Raw genomic sequence first — 15,595 nt, 5'->3', positions numbered from 1 at the left:
AACATGAGTCATGCTCCAGTACTAGATTTCTCCTGCCTCCATCTCTACAAAGCTCCAGAGCTTATCCGGACACTATAGATATCGCCTCCTTTAAAATGCCTCAAGTACTAAAAGTCTCGGTTGTACAAACATGCACGGCGGCTTACTCTCTAAATGACACGCTTAACAAACTCGACCGACTCGTCCGCCTGGCAAAAGAGCGAGATGGTTCACAGTTGTGTGTTTTTCCGGAAGCATTGTAAGTTATGAGGTGACTGGTATTGAAATAGTCCCGCCCGAGGACTCATCTCACCCGACATGGCAGCGTCGGCGGTTATCCTCGGTATTCGACATTTGGCGCAGTCGTAGGTTCCCGTGCTCCGGAAGGACGCGACGAGTTTTTGCGATACCATTCTGCTGCAATCACTCTGTCACCCGAATCTCCTGGTCGGGTTCGCATTGAATCTATTGCGCGTGCATATGGTGTCTTCCTGGTCGTTGGAGTGATTGAGAAGGATAGCTATGCTTCAAGCGCTGGTACACTGTATTGTTCGGCGATTTTTGTAGATCCGGAGAGAGGATTGGTAGGTAAGCATAGGAAACTTATGCCCACTGCTACAGAGAGACTCGTTTGGGGAACGGGAGATGGAACGACTCTTCCGGTTCTGGAGCACGAGTTCTCAGGGAGTGAACAGGAACAGAGCTCGATCAAAGCAAAGCTTTCGGCGGCTATATGCTGGTAAGTCCATTGCTTGCGCTCGAGACGCATTCACCTATTGATGTATCACACAAAGGGAGAATTATATGCCTCTTTGTGAGTTTCTTTGCGTACTTCACATCAATATCCGTCCCTAAGGGATCCTCCTGGGACAGTAAGGACGCATTACTACAGTAAAGGTGTCCAGCTATACTGTACACCCACGGTCGATTCGCGACCCGCTTGGCAGAACACAGTGACACACATCGCACTCGAAGGGCGTTGCTTCGTTCTCTCCGCATGTCAATATGCCCAACAAAAAGATTTCCCAGAAGGCCATGCTATTCCGGCAGGTACTAAGCCGGACCCAGAGGCTGTAAGTCAATACCTGGATTTACGCAGTTCACTGATCGGGTGTGTCGTCTGTGAGCTGTGGGCTGATAACTCGTTAAAAGGTCATGATTGGTGGGGGAAGTGTTATTATCGGCCCTCTCGGCGAAGTCCTTGCTGGTCCGCTCCGGGATGGGGAAGGAATTCTTACGGCCGAGGTGGATCTTGAGGATTGCATCAGAGGGAAACTGGACTTGGATGTCGTGGGTCATTATGCACGACCGGACAGTAAGTCTCACACTCGGTACTATCCCACATATACTTGCTAAGTGCAACTGTCCCAGTTTTCAAACTTTTGGTAGAAGAACAACTTTGAATTTTTTCTGAAAAGCGATGACTACAAAAAATATAAATAACTATGCTCTACCTGCTTGGCGCCGGCTCTTGCCAGGCCGTTTTGACCCTCCGCGCTTGCCTCCACGGCCACCACGTTTTGCTGCCTCTCGGCCCACGCCTCCCCGGAAGTCAAAGCTCTCTGTGCTTTGCTTGGTATTTTGTTTCCCTCGTCGACCTTTGGTGCCTGCGCCGCCAAATCCAAATTTGGCATCCCGTTTTGCTCTCGTCATATTGGACTTTCCGCCCGCCTTGCCGCGCTTGGCAGGTCGGTCCGCAATCGCGTCTTCCACAGCGACGTCGAACGCTTCGCCATCTGTAGCGTCAAGAGCTCCGCCACGTTCTACATTATGTTGTTAGTCCACAGAAATACCATAGTGAAGCTCACTCACTTCGTTTTAGCCCCTTGACTCGTTCGTTCAGCTCTTTCTTCCCCTTTTCTCTCTCCTTTAATTTCTCAACTTGCACTTGCTTTCCAATCTTCTTCAGCTCACGCTGCTTCTTTGCGGTTTCGCTCTTCTGAATGCCTGCCCGTTCGTCGAGTAAGCGTTGACGTATGCGCTCCATATGCGAGTCGCTCTTGACCATCTCGGCGAAATAATCAGATGGTCGAGAGAACGGTAGCTTGGCAGCTGCGAATTTTGCTCGTGCGGTGTTGGCTGTATCCAGCGCTTGTTTGTAACTAGAATACAAGTAAATTTACAAAGTAATCGAGTAGAAAGCTGGCTAACTTACAATGCAAGCTCTCGATTCAAATCATCGTCCGCATTGGGAATATCCAAAGCTTTTGAGCTTGTGAATGCCAATGTCTCTGACCATGGCATATCTTTGCCCAGTTCAATAGTTTCCCTAATACGCTTCAGTGCAACCTTGCGCGGGAAGTTGAGCAAGTAAAACCACAACCAAGGAATTTAGTGCATACCTCGTTGTTTATGACTATCTTTTGCTTCGGGACGACATCCTCATCCACCTCTGAAGCTTCATCGAGTGCGACAACATCCTCGGTTTCTTCACCATCCTCTTCGTCTTCAGACTCCTCCTGAGTTGTGGGGTTGAGCTTGCTGGTACCATCAGTCTCTGAATCGTCCATTTCGCCATCCTCATCTACCCATCCGCTTTCAGATGCGCCGTCACCGTCGTCAAGAATATCCTCCCCTTCCTCGGACTCCTCTTCGCTATCCTCTTCGTCTTGACTCTCTTCCTCTTCGCTGTTATCGCCGATGCCCAGCTCGCTCAGCTGATGTTCCGCAATGTCGTCGAGTCCGTCTTGTTCCAAAAGTTTCATCAATCTGTTCATTCCTTCTTCGTCGACCCCATCATCCTCGGAGTCCTCAGAGTCCTCGTCAGACGATTCGGCATCGGCCTCGACACTAGTAGACGTAGGAGCTTCTACGACGGGAGGTGGAGGTGGCTTAGAGGTTTCTGATAACTTTCCCTTTGGTTTCGAAGGTTTCGACGGGGCCTTCAGGTTTTTAGTGCTGGTACGAGCCATGGAGGTATAGTCAAAAGTCAAGACTAAATTGTCAAAATTCATCGACGACCCTGAGCATCTCGGCGCTTAATGATCTAATCTTATCTATGAGCTGCCCTGGGTGATCGGCAAACCGCGGCCCTGTTTTCCATCCGAGAACGTCCTCGCTTGGAGAGAATTTTCATGTGCTTCTTGTCCCATATATTACGCACGAGGTATACACATGCATACACGCAGGCATGTCTGATCAGAAACTCAAGTTTCTGGTAGAATTGTGGAAATGAACCTTGAAATGAGGGATCGATGGAATTCGGAGCATATTTCAGCTGAATGTGTGCTCGCTAAGTGATTATTCAGTTCTATGCGATCTAGCCAAGACGGTTCAAATCACCCGGTTGTTTCCTCTGTTGTCCTAAAATTCTTATTTAATTGCTTATTCGTGTGCATATTCCTCACATATGGGGCAGAGCTCGGACAACCCTATGTTGAGAATAACAAGACACGATACCTGTAACCCGAGTACGCCTGTGGACTCAATGATGATAGGGCGCCGAGATTACGCCCAGACTCCAAATTTGCGCAACGACCCCACAACGACCCTGTACGATTTCCGATTAGAACGACCAGTCCAGCGAACGTGACCGGAACGGCCTCGATGGACTGTTCCGAACCTTCAGTGAACCTGGCTGACCTCATCAACCATATGGCTTCTAACGTCATAGACGCTGGGTTCGTTATACACTTTCTTTCGGTGGAGAACCCCACCGGGTCCCCACATTGGCCATCTGCCAAAAAGACCTTCCCGAACGCCGGAATATTTTCCTTTTCCAAAGTTCATAAAGAGGCTGGATGCATCTGTGGTCAATCGTCGAACCCCCTTCACTCCCTCCTTCACCTGGAGCTGCTGAACTTGTAGTGTTCGCCATGAAAACTACCTTGCTCACAACGCTCTCCCTTGTTGGAACGGCGCTCAGCACTGCACCGTCTCTGGCTGAGAACGCACCGGCTCTCATCGCTCGACAAAATGCTGCCGATCCCGACAGCTGCAAGGGATACGTAGCTAAAAATGTCAAGACCAACAGCAATGGCTTGACCGCTGACCTCACTCTGGCTGCCAACTGCGGAATATACGGCACTGACATTCAAAGTCTCAAGTTGGAAGTCACCTATGAGGACAGTGAGTAATTGGATTCATCTTGCCAAGAACATTATTTAAGACTATGCCTCTCGCTAGAGGATCGTGTTCATGTCAAGATCGGAGACAAGGCAGGCAAGCGATACGAAGTCCCTGAAGAAGTGTTCCCTCGTTCGAAGTCCAAGGTCACGGCCTCGTCGGCTAACCTGGTCTTCAAGTACGTCGAATCCCCCTTTTCATTCAGCGTGAGCAGGAAAAACACTGGAGAGGTGCTCTTCGACACCAAGGGCAGCGCACTCGTATTTGAGGAACAATACCTTCGGTAAGTCCATGCTAATATAGAAACTCGCGGTTGGGCATTTGACACATGTCGTTTCAGCCTCAAGACCGCCGTGCCCAATGATGCGAACATCTATGGTCTTGGCGAACACACAAATACCTTCCGGCTTGATCCTACCAATACCACTCGCACCCTGTGGAACCGTGATGCTTACGGTATTTCCCCAGGAACTAACTTGGTGAGCCTACTCAGTCTGCACATATTCTAGATTCACTTATTTTATGGTTTAATTCAGTACGGAGCTCATCCAATTTATTTCGAGCATCGTTCGACCGGAACCCACGCTGTCTTGTTACTCAACAGCAATGGAATGGACGTCAAGCTCCGCCAGGGTAGCTTGGAATACAACACTATCGGAGGTATCTTGGACCTGTACTTTATCGGAGGCAACGAGGGCAAGTCTTCCCCAGCCGATGTGAGCCGTGGTTATGCCAAGTTGGTATGTAATGGATCGATTCATGCTTTGGCCCAAGTCTGACCTTTTGGTGATTAGGCTGGTTTGCCGGCTGCTGTTCCTTACTGGGGTCTTGGTTTCCATCAATGCCGATACGGATACAAGGACTTTGTCGATGTAGCCAGTGTTATTACCAATTATTCTGCAGCTGGAATTCCTCTCGAAACCATGTGGACCGATATCGGTGAGTTTATTTCACTTGATTTATTCGAGTCAATCTTACATTGTGTTGGGATAGATTACATGTACAAGCGCTGGGTGTTCACTAATGACCCAGAATATTTCCCTACCGCAAAGATGAGAGACATCGTAAACTACTTGCACAAGCACGATCAACAATACAGTGAGTTATATTGATATCCACTTCCAGAATTGGAACTAAGAGATTTGTGCAGTCGTCATGGTTGACCCCGCAGTTGCCTACCAGCCTGACAAGGGATACAAGGCATTCGATCGAGGTGTCAAGGACGACATTTTCTTGAAGGAACTCAATGGGAGCTTGCACAAGGGCGTCGTCTGGCCCGGTGTGACTGTATACCCCGATTGGTTCCACCCCAAGGTCGATTCGTACTGGACCAACGAGTTCAAGGAGTACTTCAGCCCACAGACCGGTATTGATATTGATGGAGTCTGGATCGATATGAATGAGCCTGCTTCAGTAAGATTAACATTCCGACTAAGTTACTCCATCATTAACAATGATTATTAGTTCTGCAACTACCCGTGCGACAATCCCGATGAGCAAGCCGTCGGAAACCCCCCTCCCCGTCTGACCGGCCCTCCTGATCCCAACACTCCAATTTTCCAGAACGCCACCAAGCGCTCTTTCGAAACTCGTCAGTCAACCGGAATCAACTACAACGAGCCTCCTTACAAGATTGGTAACGCCCTACCTTATCTCGGTGACCGCACTGCGCACATGGACCTCAAGCACGCCAACGGCCTCATGGAGTATGACACCCGTGAGTCTATCAATTACGTTTATAATTCAATTGACTGAGTTGGTCAATTCAGACAACTTGTACGGCACAATGATGTCTTCCAAGACACGCGATGCAATGCTGGCACGTCGTCCGGGCCTAAAGCCGCTCATCATCACTCGTTCGACTTTTGCCGGTGCAGGTGCAAAGGTTGGCAAATGGCTTGGTGACAACTTGAGCGAATGGGGACAGTACCGCTTCTCGATCGCTGGTATGCTTGCTATGACTGGTATTTACCAAGTTCCTATGGTCGGAAGCGATGTTTGCGGATTTGGAGGGAATACTACGGAGACTCTTTGCGCCCGCTGGGCCATGTTGGGAGCGTTCCAGCCCTTCTATCGTAACGTATGTTTGTCGTCCGATTATTCAACCTAGTGGAGTTCTGATCTTTATACATTAGCACAACGGAGATACCTCTATTAGCCAAGAGTTCTACCTGTGGCCTTCCGTCGCTCAGGCCGCCAGGAATGCCATTTCTATCCGGTTAGTCATGCTATCCTTCTTCGTTCCATACTAGGTTGACGGGTGTGCATATAGCTACCAACTCTTGGACTACCTCTACACCGCCATGCAGCAAGCACACGAAGACGGCTCCCCAGTTCTCAACAGCTTGTGGTTCAAGTATCCCCAGGATGCCAACACATATGCGATCGATCTCCAGTTCTTCTACGGCGACTCCATTCTCGTTTCTCCAGTCACCGAAGAGAACTCCACCTCGGTCGACATCTACCTTCCCGAGGACATATTCTACGACTTCCTGACATACCAGCCCGTGCAGGGTAACGGTGCGAAGGTGTCACTGACGAACGTCAACTTTACGTCAATCCCAGTACACATCAAGGGAGGGTCTGTGCTGCCACTTCGTGCGAGCAGCGCGATGACGACCAAGGCGCTCCGGGAGAAGGACTTCAACATCGTCGTAGCTCCTGGTACCGATGGCAAAGCTACCGGACAGCTGTACCTGGATGACGGTGTCTCGCTGGACCCGAAGGCGTCTACGCATCTTGAAATGAACTACTCGAACAAGCAATTGACAGTCAAGGGCAGCACTGGCTACAAGACCAACTCCAAAGTTGGGACCGTCACGTTCTTGGGCGTTAACGAGTCCCCCAAGGCAGTCTATCTCAATTCGAACAAGGCTGACCCCTCCAGCTGGAAGTACGACTCGAATGCAAAAACTGTGAGCTTGACTGTTGGAAAGGCGTTAGGTGGTTTCACCGCTCGTCTGGCTTAAGTCGGAGTGTTGTTATGAAGAGAACATTAAATCATTCATGTAGTCACTACATTTTACTTTTCTTTAATACATTTCATCTCAGAGTTATAGTGCATACAGTAGATCCTGAGTGGATTGTCATGTGACCTGCGCATTGAGTCATTAAGGGCGGTTAACTGCGTTGTAGAAAACGACCACCAAGCAAAATGTCTGGCGTTCCGGTTAAACCAGAGAATGGCCAAAGCTCTGAAATCAAACGTCCTGGAGTAGCGCCACTAATGCAGGCTCCCTCACTTCACAATATTGTAGAGAACGAGCCCGTCCCTCCGACAAGGTTCGATATTCATGAAGCCTATACCCGGATCCTCAACAGTGAAGACGTTGGTTAAATTTATGGCAGCAATGACTTCCGACTGATTTTTGGATAGCAAATGCCAATGCCATTGGCAGCAATTCTGGCACTCACAGAGCTCATAGGGCATTCGAATGGTGGGTAGATTGGGCATCCGATCTGGGAACGTGAATTTACGATGAATTAGCTTCGACAATGCAGCAGTTACTAGAGTCTCTCCAACGAGGTGCTGCTATCTTGAAGAGTCGATCCTCCAACCCTTTGAGTTTGACCGCAGGATGCGATCTTTTTATCCGATATGTTACGTCCCTCCCCCAGGACACATCAGTAAGTTTGCGAATTATGAGGTCGCCGATAGATATTTAGCAATTGCCTTAGGCAACAAGATCTTTTGAAGATCACAAGGAAGAACTAGTAAAACAAGGGCGAAAGTATGCTCAAACGACTGCCGCTACATGCAGAGATACAATCGCTCAGCATACTTTAGGGGTTATCAAGGACGACTCCATCGTGAGTGCGTAAAATTTGCGAGGAACTAACTCACAGAGGGGCCCAATTATCAGATATTAACTCACTCGTATTCGCGAGTTGTAATGCACGCGCTGCTATATGCACACAGACAACGACGCATATCGGTATACGTAACGGAAGCTCGCCCGAGAGGACTAGGGTACGAATAACATATTGGATCCTACCAACCGTCTAATGCTGTCCCCCTAGGATGAAGACTTACGAAGCATTGACTGCAGCGGGGGTACCATGCACTGTCGTATTGGATTCAGCCGTGGCCTATGTCATGGACAAAGTCGATCTTGTCCTCGTAGGATCAGAGGCGGTCGTCGAATCAGGTGGCCTGATTAATGCGGTTGGATCGTACCAAGCCGCTTTAATAGCCAAAGCTTCTAAAGTGCCCTTTTATGCACTGGCTGAAAGCTACAAATTCCTTCGCCTGTTCCCACTGTCCCAGCACGACTTACCGTATGTTGGAGGCATCGACCGGGAATCATTGGCGTTTGGTTCACCAACAAGGTCAAAGTTCCGTCCGGGTCCTACCGAAAGCCAAAAAGAGAAAGAAAATAAACTTGTGTATCAAGCGTTTGCACGCCCGCTGATCAGCAACTACGATCCTCCCGTCCAGGGGCGGTCTATCCTTCCCTTGCCAGCCCACCGCAGGACACCTTCACGAGAACAGCCACTACCTGAGCACCTCGTACCGCCGACTCCTTCAGTTAGTTTACCAGCCACTCCTTCTATGAGTCGTAATCCTTCGATGAAAAATTTCTTTGACGCCTCGACGCCTACCTCTGCCAAAGGACCTCATGCGGTTGCGACGATGACCAAGGAACAGCTGGCTAAAAATCCCGAAGTGGACTATACGACTCCGGATCTCATCACCTTGGTATTTACCGACGTTGGCATTCTAACTCCTGAAGGGGTCAGTCAGTTCTTGGTTGGAATATATGCTGATTAGATGTATCTACTACCTTATATATTGCACAAGTACTGAATATTCAAGGGGTGGCAGCTCGGAAGAGCCACCCCGGGTGGGAAGCCAGCGCCTGGCTAGCTCAATCGGTAGAGCGTGAGACTCTTACGAGACTCCATCTCAAGGTTGTGGGTTCGACCCCCACGTTAGGCTAATGGACACATTTTTTGCATTTATCACTTGAAAGCTTAAACGGTGCCGAATCACCTCAATTTGATTATTCGGATTTTGCAATTGATCGAGGACCACATCCAGCAAATTGATTCGTGCGTATATAGCTACTTGCCTTGGATATGATGACCTGGATCGCTCAACTATTCGAATAAATACACTAGACTGGAGCCCCTTGCGACTGTTGATATCGATAACTCTATCATTATAGTAGCCCTTCACGATGGGGCCTTTGTCAATTAGCTTATCCCTAGAAGCACACAAGTCTTCTCACTACAGCGGTGGTAGAAGTTGCCCTACCGCATATCTCTCTCTGTGTGTCTGAGTGTAATGGATTTTGTGGCTACGCGTTACGGTCAGTTGGTTCCGGTCCACCAAGTTTTGCCGGGATCGGCAGCTGGCGTAGAGTAGCTCGGCTGTGATTGGCTAGTCCCGCATGTCGCGATACTATGAACAGCCTTGAATAACACGAGCCATGGTTCAATAGTGGTTCGGATCTCTGTGTATCCCGTGCAAAACGCGAGGCCGGAGGATCATCCATGCACGAGGCATCCTTAACGGGCCTTAGCTGTGGTATGCGCGCCACGTTTGGCTCTTGATTACCGGAATGTGGCATGCTTTGTTGTCGTGCTATTAGGAACCTAGAAGATGCTCGTACCTGTTTCGGATGTCTTAAAAGCCTAGTCGAATAGGCACACATGGGAGCCATAGATAAGTTTGTGGACTAGTTTACCATATGCACATAGCAAACCCAACAGGATCTCATAAGACGCCGCAGGATATTCAATTCGGCAGTTCCGGGGAACCCAAGCCACGGTACCGAACAAGGATCGACCCCTGGACATTGCTACGAGAACCACTAGCTATTTGTCCGGCTTTCCTGTGTTATGTTCCGTCATGCCACCTGTCGCAGCTTTACGTTGTTGGCAAATGGGCGTGGTTATTTAAATAGACTGCCCCTTTCTTGTCATCTAGATCACAACAGCTACTCGACTACCACTCACCACCATGCAAGCACCTCCGTCTCCACTTGACTTTTCTCGACCTATCTCTACCTTGATATATGGAAGTACGAAGACGATCCATGATGAAATAACCAGAATGCCTTTTGCTGGCAAACTTACTCGTGGAGAGCTTCCCAAGGAAGAATACGTATTTTACGCGATGGCCTTATACCAGGTATACAGGTTAGTGACAGCATAGTCGATGGTAGCTTAACCTAAACTATTTGCCCACACGTAGTGCTCTAGAAAAAGGACTTGACGCACATTCTACAAACGCGGTTCTTGCACCAACGTACCGTCCTGCGCTTCTACATCGAGCAAGCCGGCTCTCTGAAGACATTGCGTGCCTCTTAGACACAACCGTGGATGAATGGCCCTCGCACCCACTCTACCAATCACTGCTGACCTCCCCTCCCGAGGGAATTCGTGATTATGTAGCTTACCTTGAGAAGCTCGCATCCTCAAAGGACTCGATGAATCACTCCAGGCTACTAGCTCACGGCTACGGGCGGTATATGGGCGACTTGAGTGGAGGACAAGTTGTAAAAACCAAAATATGCAAGGCGTACGACTTGCCTGATAGTGGTGCTGGTGCGAGCTTCTATGACTTTGGCGTGTTGCATGGTGGATCTGGTACAGAAGAATACGCCTCCAATGCTGAGTTGCTCAGGATTAAAGCCTGGTACAGACAAGGAATGAACGAGGGTGTAGGCAATAATAGACTACTGAAAGGTTCGTTTAGTCTCTTTCACCAGTCGAATAAACTAGTGACATCTCTCATTTGCAGAAATCATGATCCAAGAAGCCGTGACAGCTATGAACTATAATAAGCGCCTCATTGAGAGCGCTTCTGAATATACCCCCGTTGGTGGTGACCTCACTCCGGCCAAGAAGCCTCGACGGGCACAAGAAAGTTCATTTGCAGTGCCTGGGCTTGTGGCCATCACCACTACTATTGCGCTTGCTCATTTCGTTTTAGTCGTGGGTGGTTTCGGAACGAGGTCATCTGGCGGACGATTTGGACTTCATTGCATTGTCCCATGGGTCAGAGGTAACCCATAAACGAACACCTGGCCACTGCATATTCTATTGATATCATTCAGTCTCCCAATCGTGTCCAACCCATTCTTTGCCCTTCTATTATTTTGGAACTCGTCGCTCCTTGCTATTTCTTTCTATACCACTTACATGTCATTCGTTTATAATCATGTATCCACGTACTAGTATTCAAGTGCACTCTTATTTATTAACATTCTCGTCAGACCGGGGTTCATTATCGCAACAGTCCTTGAAGGGGTCAAGAGAGTAAGCGAATAGTCTACCTAAGTGTCATTCCTGGGATGGTAATGTCATGTAATCAAATAGCGCCAAAAAATAATTCCATTAGCCTAACGTGGGGGTCGAACCCACAACCTTGAGATGGAGTCTCGTAAGAGTCTCACGCTCTACCGATTGAGCTAGCCAGGCGGTACAAGCTTCCTCATGTGAACACATATCTAGTCTGTGCACTTTTAGTGACAAAGAAAACAATATGGATCAAGTTCCATACTCTGATTATACTGCATTCGTTTTCATTACACGAGTGCTACCTGTCCTTTGGATCCGTAGCAATAGAATCTTGGAGGTCCTTGAGTTAGTTAGGGAGTCAGCGTTGTTAGCAACGCGCATCCACTATATATGCATCCAATACCAACCCCACCCAGTGTCGGGCATTGAAATCTGTGCACCTGTCTTGATGGTCATCCTCGCGAACGGTGAATGGTCCGACTGACTCGGCTAATTTGAGGTCCTAGTATGGGTGGCAAAGATGAACTTTGTGCGCGGTTGACCAACTCCGGGTTTACTCGAAATCCACGACAAGCTAGTATATGTGCAAGAGATTAAAAAAATACTACAAGGGGACAAAGCATACAGCCGAACGACCTCATCCACTAGAACTAATCAAGTATTTCTTCATCATTGGAATTGAAGACGTCACTTGTCTGTTTCATATGATGGTGTTGGTCCACGTGGTGATGGATGAATGTAATTTTATCTCTCTAGTGAATTAAATGAACGGTTTGAAGCGCTCCAGAGCGCAATATGGCTATTTATTAGTCAGCGACTATTTACGTTGTCTACCACTTGCAAACCCTTCCAATTTACCACCCAACTCACAACTGCGTAGATACCCTTGAGGTTTCTCCCAACATGATGAGTGCTCTTGAGCATTTTCGGGGACTTCGGAGAATCAGGCTGTAAAGTTGAACCCTAAATCAAACCTTGCTGACCGTTAAACCTGCATGCGCAGCATAGTCCTGTATTTGATCAACCAAGAAATCATTCCAAGATGTGTTACCATTTAACAAGCCTAAGAATGCCGCATCCGTTCGAGACTTAAAAGGCTATCTAGTGTGAGCCATACTGTGCGTTACTACTCCCGCATGATGTGGTCTCTATCACTCCTATCAAGCGTTTTGTTTCTCCACCGATCGCTTGCTCTAGCACCTACATACTCTGACAGCATTTTCTCGCCATACATAGTCGAGAAGTATGATCGTATTGGTGCGGCATACAAGGCGCGTCTTACCCACACCTCACGACGTCTAATGGCTCATGGATCTGGCAAGAAGCAGACCGGTGGACCAGCGGCTTCTTGCCAGGATCTTTCTACCTTTTGGAGGAACGCAAAGGTTTGTGTCCCAACAACGAGGCTTTGAATTCGGTTGATTGGCTTACATACGGAAGGCACTGGAGGTTTGTCCCTTTTATTCGATCATTATTCTGTTAAAGCACCACTTATAATAATATTGGCACCAGCAATGGTTTGATTCCGCTTCAAGGGGGGAATGCACAAGAGCACGACCAGGGGTTCCTGGCCATTCCGTACTTAGAGGAACTCAAAATGTAAGTTGAAAATCTTCATCGTGGTATGATATACATATTGAGTGGGGTGACAGTAACCCGACCAATGTTAGTGCCATTGCGGCGTAAAGAACTTCGCTGTGCTGCTGGCCAATCGCTACAATGGTATAGTTGGTTGTACACGGAGTTGGGACAGTGATGGGCCCGAATTTCATGTAATTGTGGACAATATGATGAATCTAGAGGTGTGCTTTAAGTCTTTAAATATCTTCTGACGTATCAAGACTCTAATCAGAGGATGCAGCTACTGTTCAAGGCAGCAGATCTATCTGGAAATCAAACACTGATCGATATGGCTATCAGTCATGCTAACAAAACAATTGCCAACCACGTTCGTCCCGATGGTGAATAAATAATTGAAACACATTGCATAATCTAATGGATTTGAATTCAATAGGCTCTTCGTATCAGGTTGTAGTGTACAATGAAAATACAGGCGCAATCATCAGATATTACACTAACCAGGGCTACGCGGAAGACAGCACCTGGACACGAGGTAAGAGTCTGTGCCTGCGTGTAACCTATTTGTTTAATCAGATCGGAGTTACAGGTCAAGCTTGGGGTATATATGGATTCGCCAAAAGTAAGAAACTATTCTGAGCACATTATGCAGACTATTTACAAGAGCTGTGTTATAGTGTTCAACCTCACCAATCAACCACTATCTGGATGCCGCTCGAAGAATGGCAAAAGTATTTCTAAGTCGCCTACCTTCGGACGGAATTCCTCCGTAGTGAGTGCTAGCTCAGAATAAAAGCAGCTTAGACAAACTTATATCGTGTGGGTAGTGACTTTGACGCACCCACTCCTAATCGGCCAGCTGATACCTCTGCTGCCACTATCGCTGCTGAAGGGCTGTTTATATTGGCAGAAGCCGAAGCCTATGTGAGTAGTAACGTAGTTCAGTCCATAACCCCCCCTCATCCCATCCATAACCCAGAGCAAAACGTCACAGGCGAAGACTATTATAAGGAGCAGGGAGTCAAGGTGAGAATTTCAAAACCTAAATGGCAATGCCTCGGACATTGATACATATCCATTGGTTCGTATAGCTTTTGGTGCACAACTTCAAGTTTGCACTCCAGCCAACTTGGGATAGCATTTTGAGCAACGGCACTTCGAACGCTCGTCGGAACAACACAAACACAGGCTTAGTCTATGGAGACTATTATGCTATACAGGTATGGCAAGACCAAATCACCTATTTTATGCTCGACTAATTTTATCCAAAGGCCGGGAACACTATGCTAAAGCTTGGTCTAGCCTCGTGCTAGCATCCTACCTGATCTGGATCTGCGATCATTCTGTTTTACACAATGAGTTTTCCGATGTGCTCTGATGCATCCCTTGAGACTCAAATTAAACGTTTGATAACGACTCGGTCGACCAGGAGGTTCACCATATGCCATATACACAACACCTGATCTAAATAGCCAAAATAGCAATATTCGTACACATACTAGTAGTGGTCGCACCCTACTACACGAAGAATTGCTCCGTTGGGTTGACAATGTCCCCATTCTCACCAGAGTGTCACCCTGTCTCATTGCTCCTTGGGAGTCCATGCATATATATATTGGGCTTATGCAACGTTGGAGGTTGTCGCAAGGGCTGTCCAAGCTCCTCAGTTCTTCATACAAATATTCACAACTTCTGACGAGTGGCTCGAAACTTGGACAACAACTCGTTAGAGTGTACGATCCATAACGGTCATCATGGCGCTGGGAAAACAGCCAGTTCCTTTCCCAGCACAACCAAAGAGTTGCCACTGTTCTGTATTGGTCAACATCGAATAAGAGGTTGCTTTCCAACCTGGAGAAGGTTGTATTACTTGCTGCAATATTTTATTGGCACTGTACGCAGACAAATGCTAAAATTTAATATGATACTCGACAAACGACCATTTTCAATAAGATATGAGCTATCAGTCAACTGGTGGGTGGGCACTTTTAGTATAATACTACGAATAAGTACAAGGCATGCTGCTTTTTAGGTGAATCTGACTGAAAGGGTGTACGAGTCTTCAGCATCTTGTCCTCCCACAGAGTACTCATCCAACGTCCCCAGGCGAGCACCCGCGTCTTGGGCCTCATGATCTCTTGACTTGAATCCGTTATATATTTCTATGACAACCCTCACCAACCACAATACGGCGATTTCGAGTTATATGCGCATCTTATTACCTTTGTATTTCGCGCTGTCCTTCGCTGAGGTCTCCATAATTTCGGTTCAACTATCTACATACATGAATTGTGATCAAGGTAGAACAAATCATACTCAATTCATTTACAAAAAACATTCCCATAATTGTCTAAACATTCTCGGCAACGCGATAAACCTAGTTGGGATGTTAGCTCACGTCTGGCTACAACAAGCGCCACGACGTACCTGGATAGTGCCACTCTTTAGGTCTTCCAAACGATAGCTTGCAGATTCCACGGTCTACGAGTGGTAATCAGTACCAAGCTCACACAAACCACATTAACTTACAGGGTAGGTATTAGGTTGCAAAGCGGGTTGCCAAACCTTGACCTTGTGCTTCTTGGCCTCGAACTCACTGACGACACCAACCAGTTCCCCGCTTACGTGCGTCGAGTACGCTTGTAGCCCCTTGTGCCCCTTGAGCTTAATATCCGTCATCACGATGATATCTCCAGCATAATATCGCTCGACCGGCGCTGAACTG

The 15,595-nt window shown here is 47.8% G+C and overlaps 7 protein-coding genes and 2 non-coding genes across 9 annotated transcripts; 6 read left to right on the top strand and 3 right to left on the bottom strand.

Moving 5' to 3' along the window:
• Positions 1–95: 95 nt before the first annotated feature.
• Positions 96–1,382, top strand: RhiXN_09098 (carbon-nitrogen hydrolase; the record flags this gene model as incomplete). The annotated part of the gene is made up of 6 exons (XM_043328914.1): positions 96–238; positions 305–718; positions 774–793; positions 853–1,052; positions 1,132–1,294; positions 1,351–1,382. The coding sequence occupies 6 exons, from the start codon at positions 96–98 to the stop codon at positions 1,380–1,382; spliced, it is 972 nt and encodes a 323-aa protein (XP_043180360.1).
• Positions 1,383–1,422: 40 nt separating this feature from the next.
• Positions 1,423–2,891, bottom strand: RhiXN_09097 (rRNA-processing protein ebp2; the record flags this gene model as incomplete). Its single annotated transcript, XM_043328913.1, has 4 exons — positions 1,423–1,742; positions 1,792–2,081; positions 2,135–2,268; positions 2,322–2,891. 4 exons carry the CDS (start codon positions 2,889–2,891, stop codon positions 1,423–1,425), a joined length of 1,314 nt encoding a protein of 437 aa, XP_043180359.1.
• A 682-nt stretch (positions 2,892–3,573) lies between these two features.
• RhiXN_09096 (glycoside hydrolase family 31 protein) lies at positions 3,574–7,013 on the top strand (the record flags this gene model as incomplete). The annotated part of the gene is made up of 12 exons (XM_043328912.1): positions 3,574–3,730; positions 3,787–4,047; positions 4,105–4,327; positions 4,385–4,523; positions 4,581–4,784; positions 4,839–4,983; positions 5,038–5,142; positions 5,195–5,457; positions 5,509–5,761; positions 5,814–6,124; positions 6,180–6,262; positions 6,317–7,013. The coding sequence occupies 12 exons, from the start codon at positions 3,574–3,576 to the stop codon at positions 7,011–7,013; spliced, it is 2,841 nt and encodes a 946-aa protein (XP_043180358.1).
• Positions 7,014–7,198: 185 nt separating this feature from the next.
• RhiXN_09095 (translation initiation factor eIF-2B beta subunit) lies at positions 7,199–8,815 on the top strand (the record flags this gene model as incomplete). Its single annotated transcript, XM_043328911.1, has 6 exons — positions 7,199–7,372; positions 7,421–7,481; positions 7,532–7,671; positions 7,723–7,854; positions 7,908–8,014; positions 8,065–8,815. The coding sequence occupies 6 exons, from the start codon at positions 7,199–7,201 to the stop codon at positions 8,813–8,815; spliced, it is 1,365 nt and encodes a 454-aa protein (XP_043180357.1).
• An 86-nt stretch (positions 8,816–8,901) lies between these two features.
• RhiXN_12382 lies at positions 8,902–8,983 on the top strand. The gene has a single exon. It is a non-coding gene; the product is annotated as a tRNA-Lys (tRNA).
• Positions 8,984–10,009: 1,026 nt separating this feature from the next.
• Positions 10,010–11,067, top strand: RhiXN_09094 (heme oxygenase; the record flags this gene model as incomplete). The annotated part of the gene is made up of 3 exons (XM_043328910.1): positions 10,010–10,188; positions 10,244–10,737; positions 10,793–11,067. The coding sequence occupies 3 exons, from the start codon at positions 10,010–10,012 to the stop codon at positions 11,065–11,067; spliced, it is 948 nt and encodes a 315-aa protein (XP_043180356.1).
• Positions 11,068–11,390: 323 nt separating this feature from the next.
• On the bottom strand, positions 11,391–11,472 carry RhiXN_12377. Its single transcript has one exon. It is a non-coding gene; the product is annotated as a tRNA-Lys (tRNA).
• Positions 11,473–12,428: 956 nt separating this feature from the next.
• Positions 12,429–14,183, top strand: RhiXN_09093 (glycoside hydrolase family 88 protein; the record flags this gene model as incomplete). The annotated part of the gene is made up of 11 exons (XM_043328909.1): positions 12,429–12,549; positions 12,615–12,741; positions 12,805–12,891; positions 12,945–12,957; positions 13,154–13,240; positions 13,346–13,405; positions 13,460–13,492; positions 13,548–13,642; positions 13,698–13,896; positions 13,962–14,090; positions 14,142–14,183. 11 exons carry the CDS (start codon positions 12,429–12,431, stop codon positions 14,181–14,183), a joined length of 993 nt encoding a protein of 330 aa, XP_043180355.1.
• A 1,037-nt stretch (positions 14,184–15,220) lies between these two features.
• On the bottom strand, positions 15,221–15,549 carry RhiXN_09092 (SH3 domain-containing protein; the record flags this gene model as incomplete). Its single annotated transcript, XM_043328908.1, has 3 exons — positions 15,221–15,247; positions 15,298–15,351; positions 15,400–15,549. 3 exons carry the CDS (start codon positions 15,547–15,549, stop codon positions 15,221–15,223), a joined length of 231 nt encoding a protein of 76 aa, XP_043180354.1.
• Between the last annotated feature and the right edge of the window lie 46 nt (positions 15,550–15,595).

This window comes from Rhizoctonia solani, chromosome 5, assembly GCF_016906535.1.
Source record: "Rhizoctonia solani chromosome 5, complete sequence".
In the NCBI taxonomy this organism is placed as follows: domain Eukaryota; kingdom Fungi; phylum Basidiomycota; class Agaricomycetes; order Cantharellales; family Ceratobasidiaceae; genus Rhizoctonia; species Rhizoctonia solani.
This window is presented reverse-complemented; position numbering and strand designations above follow the sequence as displayed.